Source organism: Cavia porcellus, unplaced genomic scaffold (assembly GCF_034190915.1).
Source record: "Cavia porcellus strain 051 isolate PalLab524CR breed Dunkin Hartley unplaced genomic scaffold, mCavPor4.1 scaffold_7, whole genome shotgun sequence".
Lineage (NCBI taxonomy): Eukaryota > Metazoa > Chordata > Mammalia > Rodentia > Caviidae > Cavia > Cavia porcellus.
In genome coordinates, this window is record NW_026947490.1 from 64,667,683 (window position 1) to 64,685,801 (window position 18,119).

The 18,119-nt window shown below is 41.3% G+C and overlaps 1 protein-coding gene across 4 annotated transcripts in view; it reads left to right on the plus strand.

Annotated features, from left to right (window-relative positions):
• Epc1 (enhancer of polycomb homolog 1) overlaps positions 1 to 18,119 on the plus strand; it is an 81,286-nt gene that overhangs the window by 23,142 nt on the left and 40,025 nt on the right. The window contains exon 1 of one of the 4 annotated variants that reach the window (XM_063253734.1): positions 495 to 884. The exons of 2 other annotated variants lie outside the window; for them this stretch is intronic. In XM_063253734.1, coding sequence (XP_063109804.1) covers positions 732 to 884 — 153 coding nt within the window. In that variant the 5' untranslated portion in view covers positions 495 to 731. Of the gene's footprint in view, positions 1 to 494; positions 885 to 18,119 lie in introns of those variants that run through there. One more of the 4 variants, XM_063253735.1, reaches the window with a different exon arrangement.

Here is an 18,119-nt window from a genome sequence, read left to right on the forward strand (position 1 = left end):
AGTTTTATTTTAAAGTCTCCCGCAACGCGCCTCCGCTCGGCCCGTGGCGGGGTTGGGGTCGCTGCGCCCCCGAGCGCCCCCGCCAGCCGCGGCGCCCCCCGAGCTCACGGCGCCTCGGCGCCTGCTCTGCACCGCGCTGCCTCCAGAAGAGCCGCCGAGCTGCGGAGAGTTGGCCCCGCACCTTAGCGCGTCAGAAAACGGCGCCGGCCCGGAGCGAGCGTGAGAAAGTGCGCGGGAGCGCGGGGCACGGGCGGCCCCGCGCGCGGCTCCCGGCGTCCGAGCGCCCGGCTCGCGGGGGTGGGGGCGGGGGCGGAGGGCAGGGGCGGGGGCGACGGGCGGGCGGCGCGGGGCGCGAGGCGGCGGGCGCCGGGGGTTGGCGGGACGCGCGCTCCGTGCCGGCGCCGGCCTCGAGCCCGCGCTCCCCCCCCGCGTGCCCGCGCCGCTGCGCGATGCAGTGTGGGGAATGGCTGGGGTTGGCTGAAGAGCGCACAGTGGAGTTTTAATGTCCGCCATGTTGGCCATGGCGTATTGAAGAGAGCGAGCGAGCGAGGCGCGGAGCGGCACAGCCTCCCACCCTCCCGGCTGGTCGTAGTGCCCGGACGGCGGGTTCTGTGCTCCGCCCCTCCAGTCCCCGGCAGCGGCAGGCGAGTGGGGACCGAACCCCCGGTTCTCCATGATCCCGCTGGCCGGGGCCGTTTCCCCAGAGCGGAGAGGTATCTGCTGCGCCTGAGATGAGTAAACTGTCGTTTCGGGCGCGGGCGCTAGACGCCTCGAAGCCGCTGCCGGTTTTCCGCTGTGAGGATCTGCCCGACCTGCACGAGTACGCCTCGATAAACCGGGCCGTGCCGCAGATGCCCACCGGGATGGAGAAGGAAGAGGAGTCGGTACGTGTTAACTCCCCTGTCCGGCCCGCCGCCCGGCCCGCTCCCTCCGCTGCCCGCGGCGGCGGCCGAGCGGCGACCCACACAAAATGGCCGCCATCTTCTCCTCGCCGCCGACTCCGGTCGCCGGCCGGGCCTTCCCTCCGCCTCCCCCGGCCTCGGTCTCCGGCCGCCGCGGCCCGGGGGGGGGCTCTTGGAGGCCCCCGGTCGACCCCGGCCGCTGGTGCGCGGGCCCCGCGGAGTTCGGCGGCTCGAAAAGCACAAAGGGGTCACGTGACCGCGCCGCCGGCAGCCATTTTGTGGTGTTCGAGCTTGGGCTGGGCCTGGTGCATCCGGAGCGGGGACGGGCTGGGCGGCGGCGGGGTGCGGCGGGCCGGGCGCCGCGTGGACCCGCTGCAGGCCGCGCCGCGCGCCGCTGGGTGGCGCTCCAGGGCCACCGCGGTCGCCGGCGCCGGGAGCGCGGCCGCTGGCGCACGGGCCGGGCGTTCACTCCGCCGCGGGCCGGAAACGGGGCGCCGCGCGGCCCCACGTGGAGCCTCGGCGGGGTGCGGGGGCGCCCCGCGTCTGCTCCCGCGGGCCCGGGCGCACGAGCCGTAGTTTTGCGCGGCGCCCTCGGGGGCTCGAGCGCACGTTGCGGGTTCGGAGCCCGCGGCTCCGGCCCAGCCTGCGTTTACTTGCAGAGTAACTTCTGGTCTCAGCGCTGGGCGGAGGAAGTGCGAGCGGTGTGGCCGGCTATGCTAGGGAAGGAGGTCCTGCCCCGGACGTCTGCAGCCCGGGTGGGGTGCACTGGTCCAGAGCCGGTGCGGACGGCCCGCGGGCGGGTGGGTGGGTGGGGTGCCCGCGTCCGCATCCCCGGAGCGCCGCCGGCCGCTGGGGCCCGGACCCCGGAGTGGCGGACCTCTTCTGTCCCCGTTCCTGCGGGGCAGGGTGACCTGATGACTTCGGACCCTAAGGACTCGCATGCCTTGGTTTTCAGGTTCAGCCTTTTAAGCAGGGGCGTGCGGTGTGTTGACAGTTGAAGGAGTCAAGGCTTCGCGCGGACTGGTGCACTACAATTCGTGGTGGAAAATTGTACTGTAATACTTGCATTGGTGCTGTAAGGATTGTTTTTTAATGTAGAAACTGCTCTGTAATTTTTTTAATAAAACTTTGTAAACTGTTTGGGTTTTTTCACCTTTTAAGTAAAAGAGTTGTGACAGTCGAATGTTTGAGAGTAGTCCAGTCTGACTTGACAGATAAACTGCGTGTGGTAGAGACTGTTGAGTGTAAAACTGACTTTCAGCACATCGCTTATGAGAACAGCATCTCTTCACTTGTATCTGATTAGAGTAGAATGGTGCCATTTGTTTATCATTAAGTGACTTGTTTTTTAAAATTAAAGTACTTGTCATTGCAGAATGTTGTCTTTGGGTTTTATTTTTGTTTCTCTTTATAAACTTTATGAATCCTACTTTTCAAGTTTGGGTGTTATTTGTCCCTGAAAATTCTGAAAATTCATTTGTAGCAGTTTTGCCGCCAAAGAAGGGGAAATCTTTGATTAAAGACAGCACTACAGAACACTTCAGAAATTTAGTTGTCTTGCTTCTCTAAGTACTTTGGACGCCCCAAGAGCTACAACTTGAAATAAAAGCTGAGTTCAACTAATGTATCTGTTAAATGCATGTTAAATTTTACAGGTAGTTTCAGTTCACTGAAGTAATTTTGACATTTGTAGTGCATGACAGTCATTAGATCAGAGTATGCGGGTCCCTTTTTTGATGAACAAGAACCCCCCCCCCCGACTATTTTTCTGTCATCTACTTAAATTTTTCACTTTGCAACCAACCAAAACTCTGCATACTCAGTGAAGCATACACCTGATGAATAGACACCGAGCTTAATAGAATGCAAAGTGCTTGGTAAACATGCTGCTTGTACAGTCCTGTGGTTCACACCATTGGTACTGGGTCATACAAGTGTAATTATTGACAGAAGGATATTGCAGTGTTGAATACTAAACAGACAATTGAGCTAACCTTAAAACAGCTTTTTAATAATTTGTTCAAGCATTCTGTACTTGAGTTAAAAAAAACTTGGTTAAGTCTCATCTTGGATCCCCAGTAACCCACAACCTGAATGGACTGCCTAGCTTTGTCTTACTGTGGTTATGAAGAATGGAAACAGATTTAGGTGACAATAATTCTAATGCACCATCTTATTTAGAAAACATTTCATGACCAAAATACATCTGCAGAATTACAAAGAGAAATCTACCTAATGATTATTAAATTTTGTGTCTGTAGTAAACTGGATAAAGATCTTAAGTCTTGGGCTGCGGATTTAGCTCAGTGGCATGAACACCTGCCTGGCAAGCGCAAGGTAGTGAGTTCGAACCTCTGTGCGCCGTGTGACCAAAAAAAAAAAAAAAAAAAAAAAAAAAATCAGTAAGTCTTTAACACTGTGAAGACACTGTTAATGTACCCAGATTTAACAAGCTTGAAAAGAAGCTGAACACATTGGCCTAGTTAGCCATGCTTCTTAATTTTTAAGAAGCCACCTTAAATAGATGCCCTCATCCCCTATCCCAATTTGGAGGTGGAAAATGTGAATTTTAGAATTTATATTTTTTATTGTAAGATTAGAAAATACCTAGGTTATAATCAGTTGGATGATTGAGTGGGTCATTAATGTTAGAGATTGCTGGAATTTATAGAATGTAGTAAATTGCAACTTAAAAGATAATAGTTGAAAGTTTTGGTTTTAGTGAATTACAGATTTTTTAAAAATCAGAAACTATCAAATTTATGAGACAAGTCCCTTTGGACATTAAGAAAATGTTTAAGGGAGGAGGCATATGTCCTATTATAAAATTTTATATTTGCATTTTGAACTTGATTATAATTATATTTTTACAATCTTAAATTTAGTGATAAAGCTTCACATTTAATTGAAGGATTGGTACATTACTAAAGAAATCAAGTTTTTAAAATTGGCTTTTTGAATATCAGAATTTAATGTTATTCTCTTGTGGCAACATCACTTTAGGATAGATCTTTAAAAGTTGGTTTAATATATTTAGCAAGTTGGAGGCACTTGTTTCTGTGCTACCATAGTTTAATTTTGCACTGGGTTGTGTAGACCTTTTTACAAGGAGTGAAGACCTGACCTGTAACCTGTAATAGTTTAAATAGGATGTTCGGTGTATTTAAGAAGTAGGTGATGATAGTACACTGACATTAGTTTGAAACTGTTAGAAGTGTGGTCTGGCTACCATTAACCCCAAGCAACTTAATTATAGGGTTCTAACTAGACGAAATAGTTTCAAAGTCCTGCCTTTTCTCTCCTTCACTGCTGGCCCAGTATACAAAGGTAGGAAGCCCAAAGTACTTCAGTTTAAAAAAAAAAAAAAAGCCCAGTGTGGAATCCCATCTTTGAGGAGGCTGAGACAGGAGGCTTGCCATTTGAATTTGAGGCCAATCTGAGCTATGTAGTGAATTCAAGGCCACCCTGAACTACAATGAGACCCTGCCCTCCAAACTAATTTTTCACTTTCATAAAAATAAGTTTAAACTGATCTAATCTTGAAAGTTTCATTTCTTATTTTTTGAAAGAAACAAAGTCCTTTTTTTTCTTTTTCATCTCTTAAATTATGGTTTTTAACCGTTCTAATTGGAGCTGTAAAAATATCCTGGTTTCTTCAGTCCACTGAAAATGAAGATATATATATGAAATCTCAATTATAGTGGAGGCAAAATTAAGTAAACTGGAGTTTGCATTAGAAAATAATTGAGAGTTACTTGGGGATTTTGTATTAGATAACAAATTGTCCAGATACAATCAAAGTGTTGAGTAGCAGTAATAAAATACGATTTCAGTTTTCTACCCTGTTCAAGATACTTTTTAGTACAAGATTCAGATAGCTTCTGAGAATTATGTGGAAATAATTATGGAAGTGGTGAATTTCCACAACTTGCATGTCAAGTTTTGTAATGTATTTTTCTAGGTAAAAGATTCATACTTGGTATCAGTTCCTCAAAGTACTGGTAATAGACCAGGACAGTTTACATATAAGGTGCTGTCCTGCACTGGTTTTGTCTCAGTATGGCATTGTCAAAGAGTTTATTGATGGAAAATAATTGAATTTTTAAAGGATATAGGCAACCTAGAAAGGAACGAAGGACTGAACTGTATAAAATAGATCTCTTGGAAACTTAAATGCTTGAACACCTAAATATTGTTAACTTTTGTATTATATAGTTTGATGCTTAAATTTTTGGATTACTTTGTATTTCACTTATGTATAATACAGTAAAAACTGATGGACTTTATATATCTGAATGTGTATCCTGGGTGCGACATCATCAGGATTTTTTACTGTTACATTTTCTTTTGAAGGACTTAAACAGTATATCTAAACATGGAGTAAACAAAGGGAGAAGGTTGTGCTTGAAGGCTCACTGACTCTGGGCGGGGTTAAATATTGCACCAATCACTCCTAATATTTTATTTAAAATGGGACAGGTTTTAGTTTTATATTCCATTCTACTGTGTTTACTTATAGTAAAAGTGGTGAACTTAACTGCCCAACAGTTATACTCTTGGACCATTAAAATGTGACTTGTTTATATAATAACTTTATGGTAAGAATAATCAAATTATGAGGAAATTAGAAAAGGATTCCATGATTTAAACAACTTGATAGAATTGCACTCAGTGGGTTACTTGTAGGAATATCTTAATTACAGTGACTTTGAGCTGTTAAAGTCTTGTAAACATGAACACCCAGCAGGTTCATCCACTGTGCATTGTTGCAGGCAGAAGAAAAGCAAACTTGCTGACCTTAATAAATATGAGACACTGTCTACATTGTAGTTTTTATGGAATCAGTTCTTTGTAAAATGGAATAAAGGGTTATCTTTTAAAGTTTGATTCAGCTTTTAATATACATTATGACTACTTGCTGAATTTTGGAAGATTATTAAAGTAAATCATTTTGATTGAATATACCTTACTATTAGAAGGTACTGACTGAATAAATAGGATCTGATCTTATAGTGACTCAAGGAGCATGGGTACCCAAGGTCTTGTGGATGATTTACTGTTCTAATCTTCATTGGGATGAGTTATTTGGTAATATAGAGTCCCAAGTTCAGCTGTATCTCCTTGACAAAACGTGCCTTTTACAAAATGAACTTTTGTCTCTTCAAGAGTTTTCTGATCTACCTTTAAGGTACCTTTAAGGCAGTACTGAGGATGTAAAAGTGATGCATAGATGATTCTACTGTTAGCAAAGACAAGTTGAGGTTTTACAAGGGCTCCTTTATTGGTGCTGAAAAGTGAGTTAACATTCGTATCACCCCTTAAGATTGCCTATCAGAAAAGTGTTAAATGTGCACTCCCTCCTTACAGAGCTGTATAATATAGTTGTAAAACACTGTCTTCACTTTAGGTAATTACGACTTGAGAAAAGCAAAACTGTGGGAGTACTGGAGTAAGTCCTAGTCCAGCCTCTGAGCCGCATAGGAGAACTTGTATGCTTTCACAGAGGTGTTCTTGGCTGTAAGATGAAGTGAGCTACCCTAATGAACTGTGTTCCCAATGTATGTGTCTGTTTCCAAAGTGTTTTCTAATGTTTGTCTAATAGTCATGAAATTTTGAACTGGTGACTTCATTTGCATTTTGTATAAGCATAACATACAAAGAAGTAAAGGTAGCCAAGGTGTGTAGATGCAGTAATTGGTTCCATTTGAGTCTCAGAATGCACAAGTTCTAAAGCCAGGCTATCCAGGATTTAAGGTAATAGCCAAGTGGAGAGATTGGAGTGGGAGGCTTATTGTGCAAACTGAGAAAATACAGGTAAGTCTTATTTTTATTCACTTTTGTAGCAAGTATTTGTTGCTTAATTGCTATGAGCTGGATACTATTCTAAGCTCTGTGGATACAACAGTGAACAAACAGGAGGCTGTTTCATGACCTTACATTCTAGACTGTGTGCTGGGTGGGGGTAGAAATTTTCATCTGTTTTGTTTACTGATACGTTTTCTGTGCCTTGAAATAGTGCCTGACATGTAGTGTTTAATCGAATGCTGAATTTTCATAGAAAAAAGAGTTGTATTAAAGTAAAAGGATAACATGAGCTTGTAATGGCAGCAGAACAAGAAATAATTTCAACTAGGGGGATGGTGGTTTTCCTTGCGTGGGTGGTCTAGGAACATTTGATTTGAGGTTTACTAGGAAAAACGAGCAAGGCTGGGATGATGTGGATGAAAGACATTCCAGGCTAAGAACCTGAGGTAGGAACAGAGGTGGCCAGTATGACTAGAGCAGAGTGAGCAGGCTGCTTATTGTGTTACGGGAACCCGCAGTCACTCGGAGGGTCCGATCAGTGTAGTATTGTAACTGCCATAAGGAGTCTGGATTGGTTTGAAACGAAGTCAACTGTTAGTTTCAGCAAGTAGAAAGACATGGTCTGACTTTTCTCAAGATCATTCTATCAGATAGGGAATGGATCCTGTTAGATAAGAGTTAATAGGACTTCACGAAGGGTGATTGTAACAGGAATGAAGAAAAAGGGCTGACTTTGAGATAGATTTTGAAGGTAGCACCAGCAGCACTGGATGGTAGACTTTTATTTAAAATTGCCTTGATGCCAGGTGAAGGTGGAACTGTTCGAGGTAGGGAGACTGAGAGGTAGCAAGAAAGTGAGGAATGTGAATGTCCCAGGGAAGAAGGGTGTTAGTTGTGTCTGCTGAAAAGAGGAATACAGGAAAGTGATTGATTTTATTAGATGTGTGCCATTGGCCTGTTTTGGAGTAAGGGTTGGGTAGCTGAGAAATAGAGAAAATGAAAAGGGTTGGTGTATATAGGAGCTACGGTTACCTCTGGAATAGCTCTGCTATGAAGGAGAGTGGAAGAGAATAGTGCAGAAGCTGAAGAAGGGCTGTGAGATCAACAAATGTCTCTATTAGTTGCAAAGTTTAAGCAGACACACAAGAAAAGAAGGGGAGGGGGGATGAAACTAAGCTACAAATCCTTCTAGTTCATTACCTTGGGAATTTCCTAATTGCACCATGGGGAGGAAAGAGTCCAAGCACAGCCTGTTGTTAGTTAGCTCCTTGAGTTGAGGGAGAATTCAGAGTTGGGGAAGCCACAGTGACTTCCAGGCAGAACACCAGAGCTGCACAGAGAGAGCCCCAAGGGCCCCCCTTCAGTTGCTCTGAGCCTGTGGGGAAGCTCCAAGTCTGAGGAGAAAGCAGCTGGGAGGACGGAGATGGTGCAGTTCTGGAAGTGTTGTGTTCCTGCTGACTAGAATGGAAAGGCCTATGACACACAGGATGTCAAGCCAAGTCGTCAGAATTGTCCTAGCAGTACGGTCAGAGTAGTTCTAGACTTCCCCGGACAAACCCGGAACACTAGCAACTGATATCTCAGAGCAAAAACTAAGAATATTTGAAGGAGTACTGAAAAAGATGGTACAATATAAAACTCCAATGATTGGCATCTGGTCAAAATTACAAGGCATACAAAGCAGCAGAAAAATAACGACCCATAACTAGAGAAAAGCATCAACAGAAAAAGATATAAACCAGGTAGTGGAATTGGTGGGTAAAAATGTTACACAATTAAACAGTTACTGGAACTAGTACAATAAAATAATTCTATTTAAAAGGGTAAAATTATCCTGTTCCCTCTCCAGTTCCAAAGACTTTGTTCCTCATAGCTGTTTTCTGCCTGTCCTGGATCAGTTTTTTGCAGGAATTGGCTAAGGAGAGATGAGCACTTCTTTCTCTTTAAGGAATGCAGCTATATGAGAAAAATGTGCGACCCCTAGGAGAACACAGATAATCATCTAATGAGAGAGTGAAGTAGGATTGATGAACTGTCGGAGGGCACAGTATTTGGAGTCATTTTCAACTGAGTTTGGTCAGCTCATTTGAGCAGTTGAGTGGAAGTGAAGCATTCAGCTTGATTTCCAGCACAAAGCAGGTAGTATGGGTTAAGGGTTGAGGTTTTCCCAGCAAGTACAAAGGCAGAGGGGTGAAGAAATCAGCAGTGTTTTGTGAGGTAGATTCAGAAACAGGGATGAGAAAGAGGACATAGAAACGGATGAATAGTGGAAAACAGAGCAAAACTTAGTGGAATCATTTGTTACAGCAGGAGTGAGTGATTAGGTGAGTTAAGGCAAGAAGGTGGTAAAAAATTGAGTGCTTACACTTAGATTTCAGAGGTGTGAAAGACCTAGAGAACAACCACAGGAGTGGTGGCAGAAGAGTAGATTAATAAACCAGTGTGGGTTTGCAGGTCATGGTATTAATGATTGTCTGTATAGCTATTGTCACTAAGAAATAATACCAGAAGATGTGACATTTGGGAAGACAGTGAACTCTGTAACTGAGCAGGACAACTTGGGAGATAGGAGCTTCTTGAGAAGATTGCTTTTTGTGTGTTTTGAGACAGTGTCTCCTTATGTAGCTCTTGGTAGCCTTGAATGCACTACATAGCCAGGCTGGTCTTAAACTTGCAGTGATACTCCTGCCTCAGCCTTCCTAGTGCTGGTATTACAGGTGTGTGCCATCATGCCTGATGTTGTGTTGTCTTTGAAAGCACAGTCAAGAAAAAATAGTGTACAACTAGCAGTGGGAAATAAGGAAGATGAATACTTAACGCACCTGTAAATATGTGGGGTATGGGAAAGGAAACAGCTATATAGGGAACACTGTTTGTGGGAAACAGTGCCAGGCTTCCCTTGGAGCAAGACGATTAAGTGCATTGTTACATGCTTAGATATTTATTCTGAACAACCCAGTGAAAAGAATTGAGAACGTTGCTGGGCATGATAGCGCATCCCCTGTAATTACCAGCACTCAGGGAAGGCTGAGGTAGAAGGATTGCTGCAAGTTCTAGGACAGCCTGGTCTGAACTTTACACACCAAGACTTCTCAAAAAAAAAAAAAAAAAGAATGTGAGGAAGAGTGGATGGCAGGGTCAGATCAGAAGATGCTAGATGTTCAGATGAGACTGATGCGATGAGATTGATGATCAGGGTGGGCCAATGTGATCTTAAGTATTGGATTCTCGTGAATGGATAGGGAAAAATGATGGGATTTATCTGGGCAATCTCAAATGAGCAAATGGTTTAGGATACTTTCTTAGCTAAATATTTTCAGCTATTAAGACCATTGTGAAGCTAGAGATGATGTGGTAGTTTGAAGGAAGAGTAGTTCTCCTGGGTGGAAACGGATGGTCCTTTGAAAGTCTAAGGATTATCCATCATTTCTGCTGCATTTTTATGAATATTTTATAATGAATTTCATCCTGCATACTTTTTCAGTGCTCAGAAAATGAACCTTTAAAGGTTGTTATCTGAAACTTCTTTCTTTATAGTGGTTTTCAGGGGGCACTGTACTATTTATTTTACCACCCTAGAGACATTCTGGAAGGGCACTTTTGGTTATTAAAGTGATTAGGAGATGCTGTTGGCAATTAAGGAGAGAGCCATATAAATTCATTGTGCAAAAACATACCCTACTCCCCCAAAAGGGACTGATGCCCAGTTTGACTTTTGACTATCATGTAGACTACTCCAGGAGATAAAATAGCCGTGTATGTGTTATCTGTGACTGGGGCCTAGTTCCGTTTTGCGTATTGATAAACTTTCTTAGGAATACAACTAGTATATAAAGGAGACTTGTACTTTCTCATTCAGAACATTTGTAGGAGATACCACTTCATCAACATGAACACCATTTGTGATATTTTATTTCATTTACTTATTTATTTAGCTTTTCTGAGATGATCTTGCTGTATCACTCAAGCTAGCCTCAAACTCACTGTGTAACCGAGGTTCATCTTGAGCTCATAGTAATCCTTTTGCCTCAGCTTCCCAAGTGCTGGGATTATAGGTATTGTACCATGTGTGGCCATTTGTAGTATCTGAGTCATCAGAAGTCCACATCTCTACAGTTTGGTTTTTTAGCTGTTACATTACCAAGGATTTTTTTTTTTTTTTTTCGTCTTTTTCTTTTTTATCGGTACCGGGGATCGAACTCACGACTGCCTGCTTGCAAGTCAGGTGCTTATGCCACTGAGCTAAATCCCCAGCCCCCATTGCCAAGGATTTTTGACAGGTGTGAGCATTGGTGATGACTTCATTTTTGTCTTCCTGGATAGACACTTCCCAGTTAAGGTAATACAAATTTTTTGCTAATTTATTTTATAATTAGGTCTTTGGATTATTTGAGCATGTATAATTGGAATGATGAAAGAGCATGTCTGGAGAATTCACTTGCAAGTTCATACACATGGTTGTTAGCAAGCCTTGATTGTTGGCTGACTAAAGCTCTCGACCGCTGTATGAGCTTCTCTGTTGGCCTCACACCATGGCAGCTAACCCAGCATGAATGATTTGAGCTGGGAGGAAGGGGTGTCTGAGTGTTGGGGACCAGGAGGGGAAAGTGATTGGAGGCTTCTGGCCCCTAAAAATTCAAGTCTTTCTTACATTCAGGTTGTTTTTACCTTTCTCCAAAATCTTTCCAGATCTCTTACCACTACATTATCAGCTCAGAGCCCAGAGTCTCATCTAAATCAAGTTCAGGTACAATTGAAGTGTCTTTGGTGTAGTTCCTTAATTCAGCTTTTCCTGTGTACAGTTTCTGTTGTTCAGTGAAGCTGGAGAGGTGTATTGTCAGGCTCGCTCCCAATGAGCAATATTGGTCCATACTTAAGACTGATAGAACACTTGTATTTAAGGGGAGGTGACAGGCGCAGGGGTATTTCTACTCCAGAGGAATTCTGAAATCAGGTCAGGCAGTATCAAAAGTTTCTTGGTTGAGTTTCAGATTCCTAGTTTTAGGTCATCCATGGCTCTTAGCTTTGTTGTTTGGGCGTTTGGTTCTGCCTGGTGATTTACCCTTTTTGCGTGAAAAGTAAAGTATGTTTGTAACCAAATACTTAGCTTGCTTCCTGTCAATTTTTGGGTCTCCGAAGAGCTCCCTTCTCCCTGCTCAAGACTGGGGATTGAACCTAGGCCTTTGCACTGAGTTACAACCCCTGCCAGCTTTTTTGGTTTGAAACATGGTCTCTTGAGTCACTAAATTGCCCAGGCTGAACTTGAAGTTGTAGTTTTCCTGCCTCATCCTCCCAGAGTGCTGGAATTACAGATACATGTTTCTACATATGGCCGGCTTTCCTCTTCCATTTTCTACTTCCTCCTGTCTTTTCAATAAAATGAACAGTGTTTTTGCAATAATAATTCTTTTAGAAACTTTGAGTCTTCTTGAATTGTTTGAGGTCTGCTCATTAAGCCATATGCATGAATTTCTTGGGATCAGCCCTTTACAATCTACTGAGCTGCTGCTGAGATAGCACTTTTAAGCTTCTCTCAAAGCCCTGTTGTGTTTTTAGATAATCTGCGAAGCACATCAGTCTCTTTAGCAGGCCTTTTGCCCAATGAAGTAGTATTCTACAGCACCATTTTTCATCTTTCTTAGGTTTTAAAAGATTTTGTAGTACTTTCTGAGCTTCATTTTTGGACCATGTTTTGCTGGCATTGGCTGATCTTAGCTCATAATGCATGTCTAAATTGTTTATAATTTATAGACACTACAGTTTTTCCAAACCATCAAGTCCTGGCTTCTCTTGAGAGCTTTTGACTGACTTTTATTTATACTATGTATAGTGAAAAACACAAGCAGCACTTACACTCTGGTTGAAGAATCTTAGTTCAATCATCCAGTTTACTAGGTAAAGTTTCCACTTTTCACAGAACTGAGAATGACAGTCATACTAAACTTTGCTGCCCTTTCCTAAAGGGAGTTGATAAGCCTTCTAGTTTCTACTGGTAATGTCTGCATCACTAATCTGCTCACACCTGCTGCCTGTGAAACACTATGAGGCCTTGTTACAGCTTCTAAATTAATGGACTATTCTGAAAGCCTGTGACCTGGTCCCCAAACCATTGTGATACTGCATTTTTGTGTTTTGTTTTGTTGTGTTGTCAGCTCAGTACTAACAGGTATGTTAATTATCACTGCATAACTACCCAAAGCTAGCAGTTTTAAAACGTCATCTATATAATATAAACAGTTTCCGAGGACCAAGAAAGAATCTAGGAGGAACTTTCTTGGATTGTTCTGGCTCAGGTTCAGAAAAGTTGTTCCGGTTGCAAATCCTGCTTTTAGACACAGCTCTTTCAGGCTCCCTTACATCATTGACTGGAGGCTCATGTCACGGGCCTCTCTGTGGGCTGATCTGCCTGCCCTCAGAACATCACATCCTGGAGCAGTGGTTCAGCAGAGAGTTAAGAGTGTATCCAAAGCAAAAGCCTCATTTTGCCATCTGATATTAGGAGTGATGTGCAGTTGCTTCTACCTTATGCTGTTGGTTGTACAGATAGACAATGGTACCGTGTGGGAGGGAAATGACCTACGCTTTTGAGTACCAAGGGGCAAGTATTCCTGGCTATCATCTTGAGTGCTGGCTACATGAACCCTTTCATAAGGGACCTGAGCTACTCGCTATACTTAATGTTGTCTTAGAAGGACTGTTGTTCCTCACCTTTGCCTTTGCTTATGTGTCTACCTTTAACCTCAAGCACTTTTCCCTTTTTATGTCCACTCAACAAACTTACTGTCAACTTCTGTGAAATCTGTAGTCTTAATCCCTATCATATAGCTCCTTAACTTTAGAAAACAAATGCATTTATATGACTTAGATGATTACAAAACCTGTTAAAAAGAGAAGCATTATTGTATCTTCAGGCCTTAGTATTATTGTGGCACAAATGTTTCTGAAATTAATGAGGAAGTAGTTCTGGGAAAATCTAGGCATTCAATTAAAGTTTGTGCTCTAAAATAGTAATTAGGTACCTCTTGTTTTTCTGCTTTTGCATTTTTGGAGTGAGGCTAATGAAGTAGGATTTAAAATTGGGTTTATGAAAAGAATGTGAGAAATTCTAAAGACAATTTTAAGCTTGAGAAAATTTCATTGTGTTTTCAAAAGTGTGTTTTATGAAGTTCTAAAAGTACTTGTATAATGTATTGACTTATGAGATTGACTACACATCAAGTACTTTGTAAACATGTGTTCAAAATGAAGCTAAATAACCACAGGATCAACAAACAAGCATCTTTTTCTTTAGGGAGCTGGTAATTCATCTTTTCCTTTAGGTAGCTCATAATGTTATCTAAAGTAGTTAAATTACTGATGTAAGAAGCAGAAATACTAATTTTTGTTTTGATAGTTTATATGTTACCATGCATATAAAGTTGTATAAGCCAATATTTGAAAATAAATACTATGAAAAATCATGTTTTTACCATGAAGTAAATATAAATCATGTAAAACAAAAATCTATTACTCTATTTAAATTTTTTTAACATTAAAATATGTTCTCTTTGATCTGCAAGTTTGATTTTTTCCCTTTTGTGGGTTGTTTTCTTAGTAATGCAGTTCCATTAACTTGCTAAAGTAGTAGGGGCTTTTTGTTCTGTATACCAGGAAGTAGTTAGGATCAACTTCATAAATATATGCTTTGTTTGGTTTATCTTGTATTTTTTTCTGTGTACTAATTTAAAATATCCATTGAATTTATTTCATCTTTTGAACTTGTTTGCTTTGATTTTGTATAAATAGGACTTCAAAAATTTCTCACAGTGGTTGTGGGTATATTGAGGGATGCTCTGCCACTGAGCTCATCTCCAGTGTTTCTTTTCTGAAACAAGGTCTTGCCGAATTGTCCAGAATGGCCTTGAATTTATAATCCTTCTGTCTTTGTCCTCCAAGAGACTGGGATTTCTGCTGTGCACCACCATGCCTGCCTACTTAGAACTTTGATGATGATGATGATGATGACGGTACACATTTTAGTTTTCGCTAAGTGGCCTACCTGATAAACTGGGAAATAATGTATTATAATGAAGGTTTTAATGACTAAAGTAGCAAAGCAAGATGATCACTCATTCCTAATACAGAATACATGTCTTCTGAAAGGATTGTTAGGTCTTGTTGGGGGATATTGTGATATAAATTTAGTTCTTTTCGTAGCTAACCAAAACAAATTGGTGTTAATCCTTTCTGTAAGTTTAGTCTTATTTAATATGAATTGTAATGGAGAAGCTAGAAAACTAGGTTAGGCTGGCAAGTGTTTAAAATATCTTAAAGATTCCAGTGTAATGGTATCTTAAGAAATTTCCTAGATATTTCAAATGTTAATGTATCGTTGCTACTTCCCTAATTCAAAGTCTAGTAGTATTGTCTCTTGCCTAGTTTCCAATCACTGTCTCCCAAAATTAAAGACATAGTTGCTTCCTCCCCAGTATTCTTTTTTTTTTTTTTTTTTGAGAGAGAGAGAGAGAGAGGGTCTTACTATGGTAGCCCATGTTGACCTGGAGCTCTCAGTGATCCTGAGTGCTAGGATTACAGGCATGCGTAACCACAACAAACTGCCCAGTGGGACAACCAGTGATCTTTTGAAAACAGAAATCTCACTGTGTGACACCTGCTGAAACTTGTTCCCATTGTTCTCAAGTTTGCTTATATACTAGATTTTATGTGATCTAGCCTCTTTTTAGCTCCTCCAAACTTTCAGGTTCCTTTCTGTTACAAGATCATTTCCATGTATTCCTGTCTGCTAAAACATTTCCTTGTGGTTTAGTTCAGTAACCTCCCACTAATACTTCAGACCCAGCTCAAGGTCACTTCCTTAGTTGTCCACTCATTTTAATAGGACCATCACAGGCTCTCACAACCACATCTTCAGTGGTAATTACTGTTGTAATTATATTTAAGTAACTTAAATTGTATTTAAGTAGTTATTTGAATATGCTTTTATTGTAGGATGTGAGTTTACATCAGTTGTTAAATGCTTTAGCCAAAATTTAGCCAAAACAAGTAACATAGCTCCACCTAGGCATAGGGGGAGCAGGAGATACAATCCTATCATAGAACTTGAAGGCAGAAGCAAATATTTGGGAAACAGTACTGATGACAAATCTAACCTTCAGGTCAACCACATTTGACTCACGTGCTTCCACTGACAAAATACATTCATCTCCTCCCCAGTAAGGCCAGTTAAAAAGTCTCAGTTAATCACAGCATCAGACTTGAAGTTAGGGTTTCCAAGTGCATTATTATGTATCTCAGGTCTGGATATGCTTTCTCTTGATCTGGAGAGTTGTGAATGAAAATGTAATCTACAACTCTTCACCCCTCGGTATGGTACATTGGATTAACTGGGAGAAGATAATCTTGTGAACACTTCTATTTGGACTAAGGGAGATTGAAAGAACCATTGCTGTGCCTACCGTGATCCATATCATTAGGCTGACTAGACAAGGATGCCCTTAAAGAAGGTATGGGGAGTATTCTTGTTTGCCCATCATCACCCAGCTTTTCAGTCCACTGTTTTTTTCTTCTAGTGTTGACGTGGATAGATAGGAGATTATTCCTTTTCTACATCTACCTTAGTTTCATCTGAAGTAGGCTTGGAAAATACACCCTCTTTGGGAGCCAAAATCCTGTATAAGTCTGCTTCCTGCCTATGCAAAGTTGGAGACCTAAGCATACCTTTGAATCAGATTTTTAACCCAACTCTTGGTGGTAGTTTGGTTTGTGTTTCCATTCAGTCCAGTCTGCCAGTGTTTTTCACTGCGATTTACTGAACATGTCTACCATGAACCGCCTAGGGTTTTGCTTGAAGAGCTACCCCCTTTGGTGTCTGTTGTGTTGCCTTGTCTTTCCTTTCTTATAATAGGAAACATAACAACCAATGCCCTATTTTAACAGTTTTTTAACCCCCTTCCTCAGAGCTGCGAGTTTATTAAGTACATTATCTGCTTTTCAAATTTTTATAACTGTCACCAAATAATTTGTACAAAATGATATGGATTACCATCCTTCTAACTGCTTAGCAGTTGCTTTCTGCCCTTCAAATCAGTGCTATACAGTGTATTTTATAAGGTTTTGTTTGTTTTTTATATAACAGTACCCCACATAAGAATACCAATTTTTTAAGATTAGCAATGTTATACTATGATAATCGCCTCAAAGTCTATTATCGTGTAACACCACATGTTTATCTCTTGCTGATGACACAGTTTTTGGATTATTATAAGTTGGCTAGAAAACCAGATGATAATAGTCAGCATCTCCAACATGCTAACAAGTAGAGAGTGTTAGAAAAATTTCTCATCTTGTACTATCAGTTAAGTGCTATGGTACAGATACAATGTAGGTCACTTTGGCTTATAAGTCATAGACCAGAATTAGTTGTCTACTCCCTTGACCACAGGAGGACCAGAAAGTGTGGTTATCCTCCAAATACTTGATGAGTAACACTTTTGAGTATTCATCTTGGTGTATTAGTGCAGGAAAGATGAGATGATGTGGATTTTATGTTTCTTATATTTTTGGCAATGTATGTCCTTGTATTTTTAGAAAATCTTTTTAGAGCTAGATTAGAGGTATAGCGTAAGTGTGCCATGTTTTACCTGTTAAGGTTTTTAATTTGTCAAAATTCACAAGTAAGTTTTGTATTCTGAGCATGTATTTTTTGATTAGAATTTAATACACCCTTACTACTGCAGTAGAAGGCATTCTGTATTTGATGTCATCCCAGACTGAAATCTGTGATTATCTACAGCTGTTGTAATACTAGCCCCCTATCACCATTTATTACCTTTAGAGAGCTTTAAATAAAAGAACTGACAATCACAAAGAAGTACAGTTGACTTCTTTGAGAAGAGATTCTGATTACTTGTTTAGATATAAAAGAAATAGCCTTTCTTTCTGGCCAGGTTTAATGCAAACCTAAGGTGATACAAACTCAGCATGGTTTTTAAATATTTTTGTGAGAAAATTGTCTAAATATTTAGAAACTTTATTTGAAATGTTTCATCACTTTTTGCAGTGCAGTAAGGGGAGGAATTTTTATAATGGTTATATGAACCTAAGACCCTTTTAATTGCCATCTTACAGATGTAAATAGCAATTTAAAAATACAGTGATTTAAACGTACTGGAAATAGTCCTGAAACTACTGTAGCAGTAATGGGTAATCTTTCAGAACTTTCAGTAAGTACAAACAGCCTGCACACATACCATAGGTTTGCCGCCACTGTAGTATAATGCTAGTTTTACAACCATTGGCCCCTTTGTTCTCAAATTAAAGTTACATATTTTTTGTGTGTGTCAGTGGAAAACAAATTACCAGATTTATTTAATTTATTTAGGTAGCACTCTTTTTAAAAATGTGTTTGCGAGT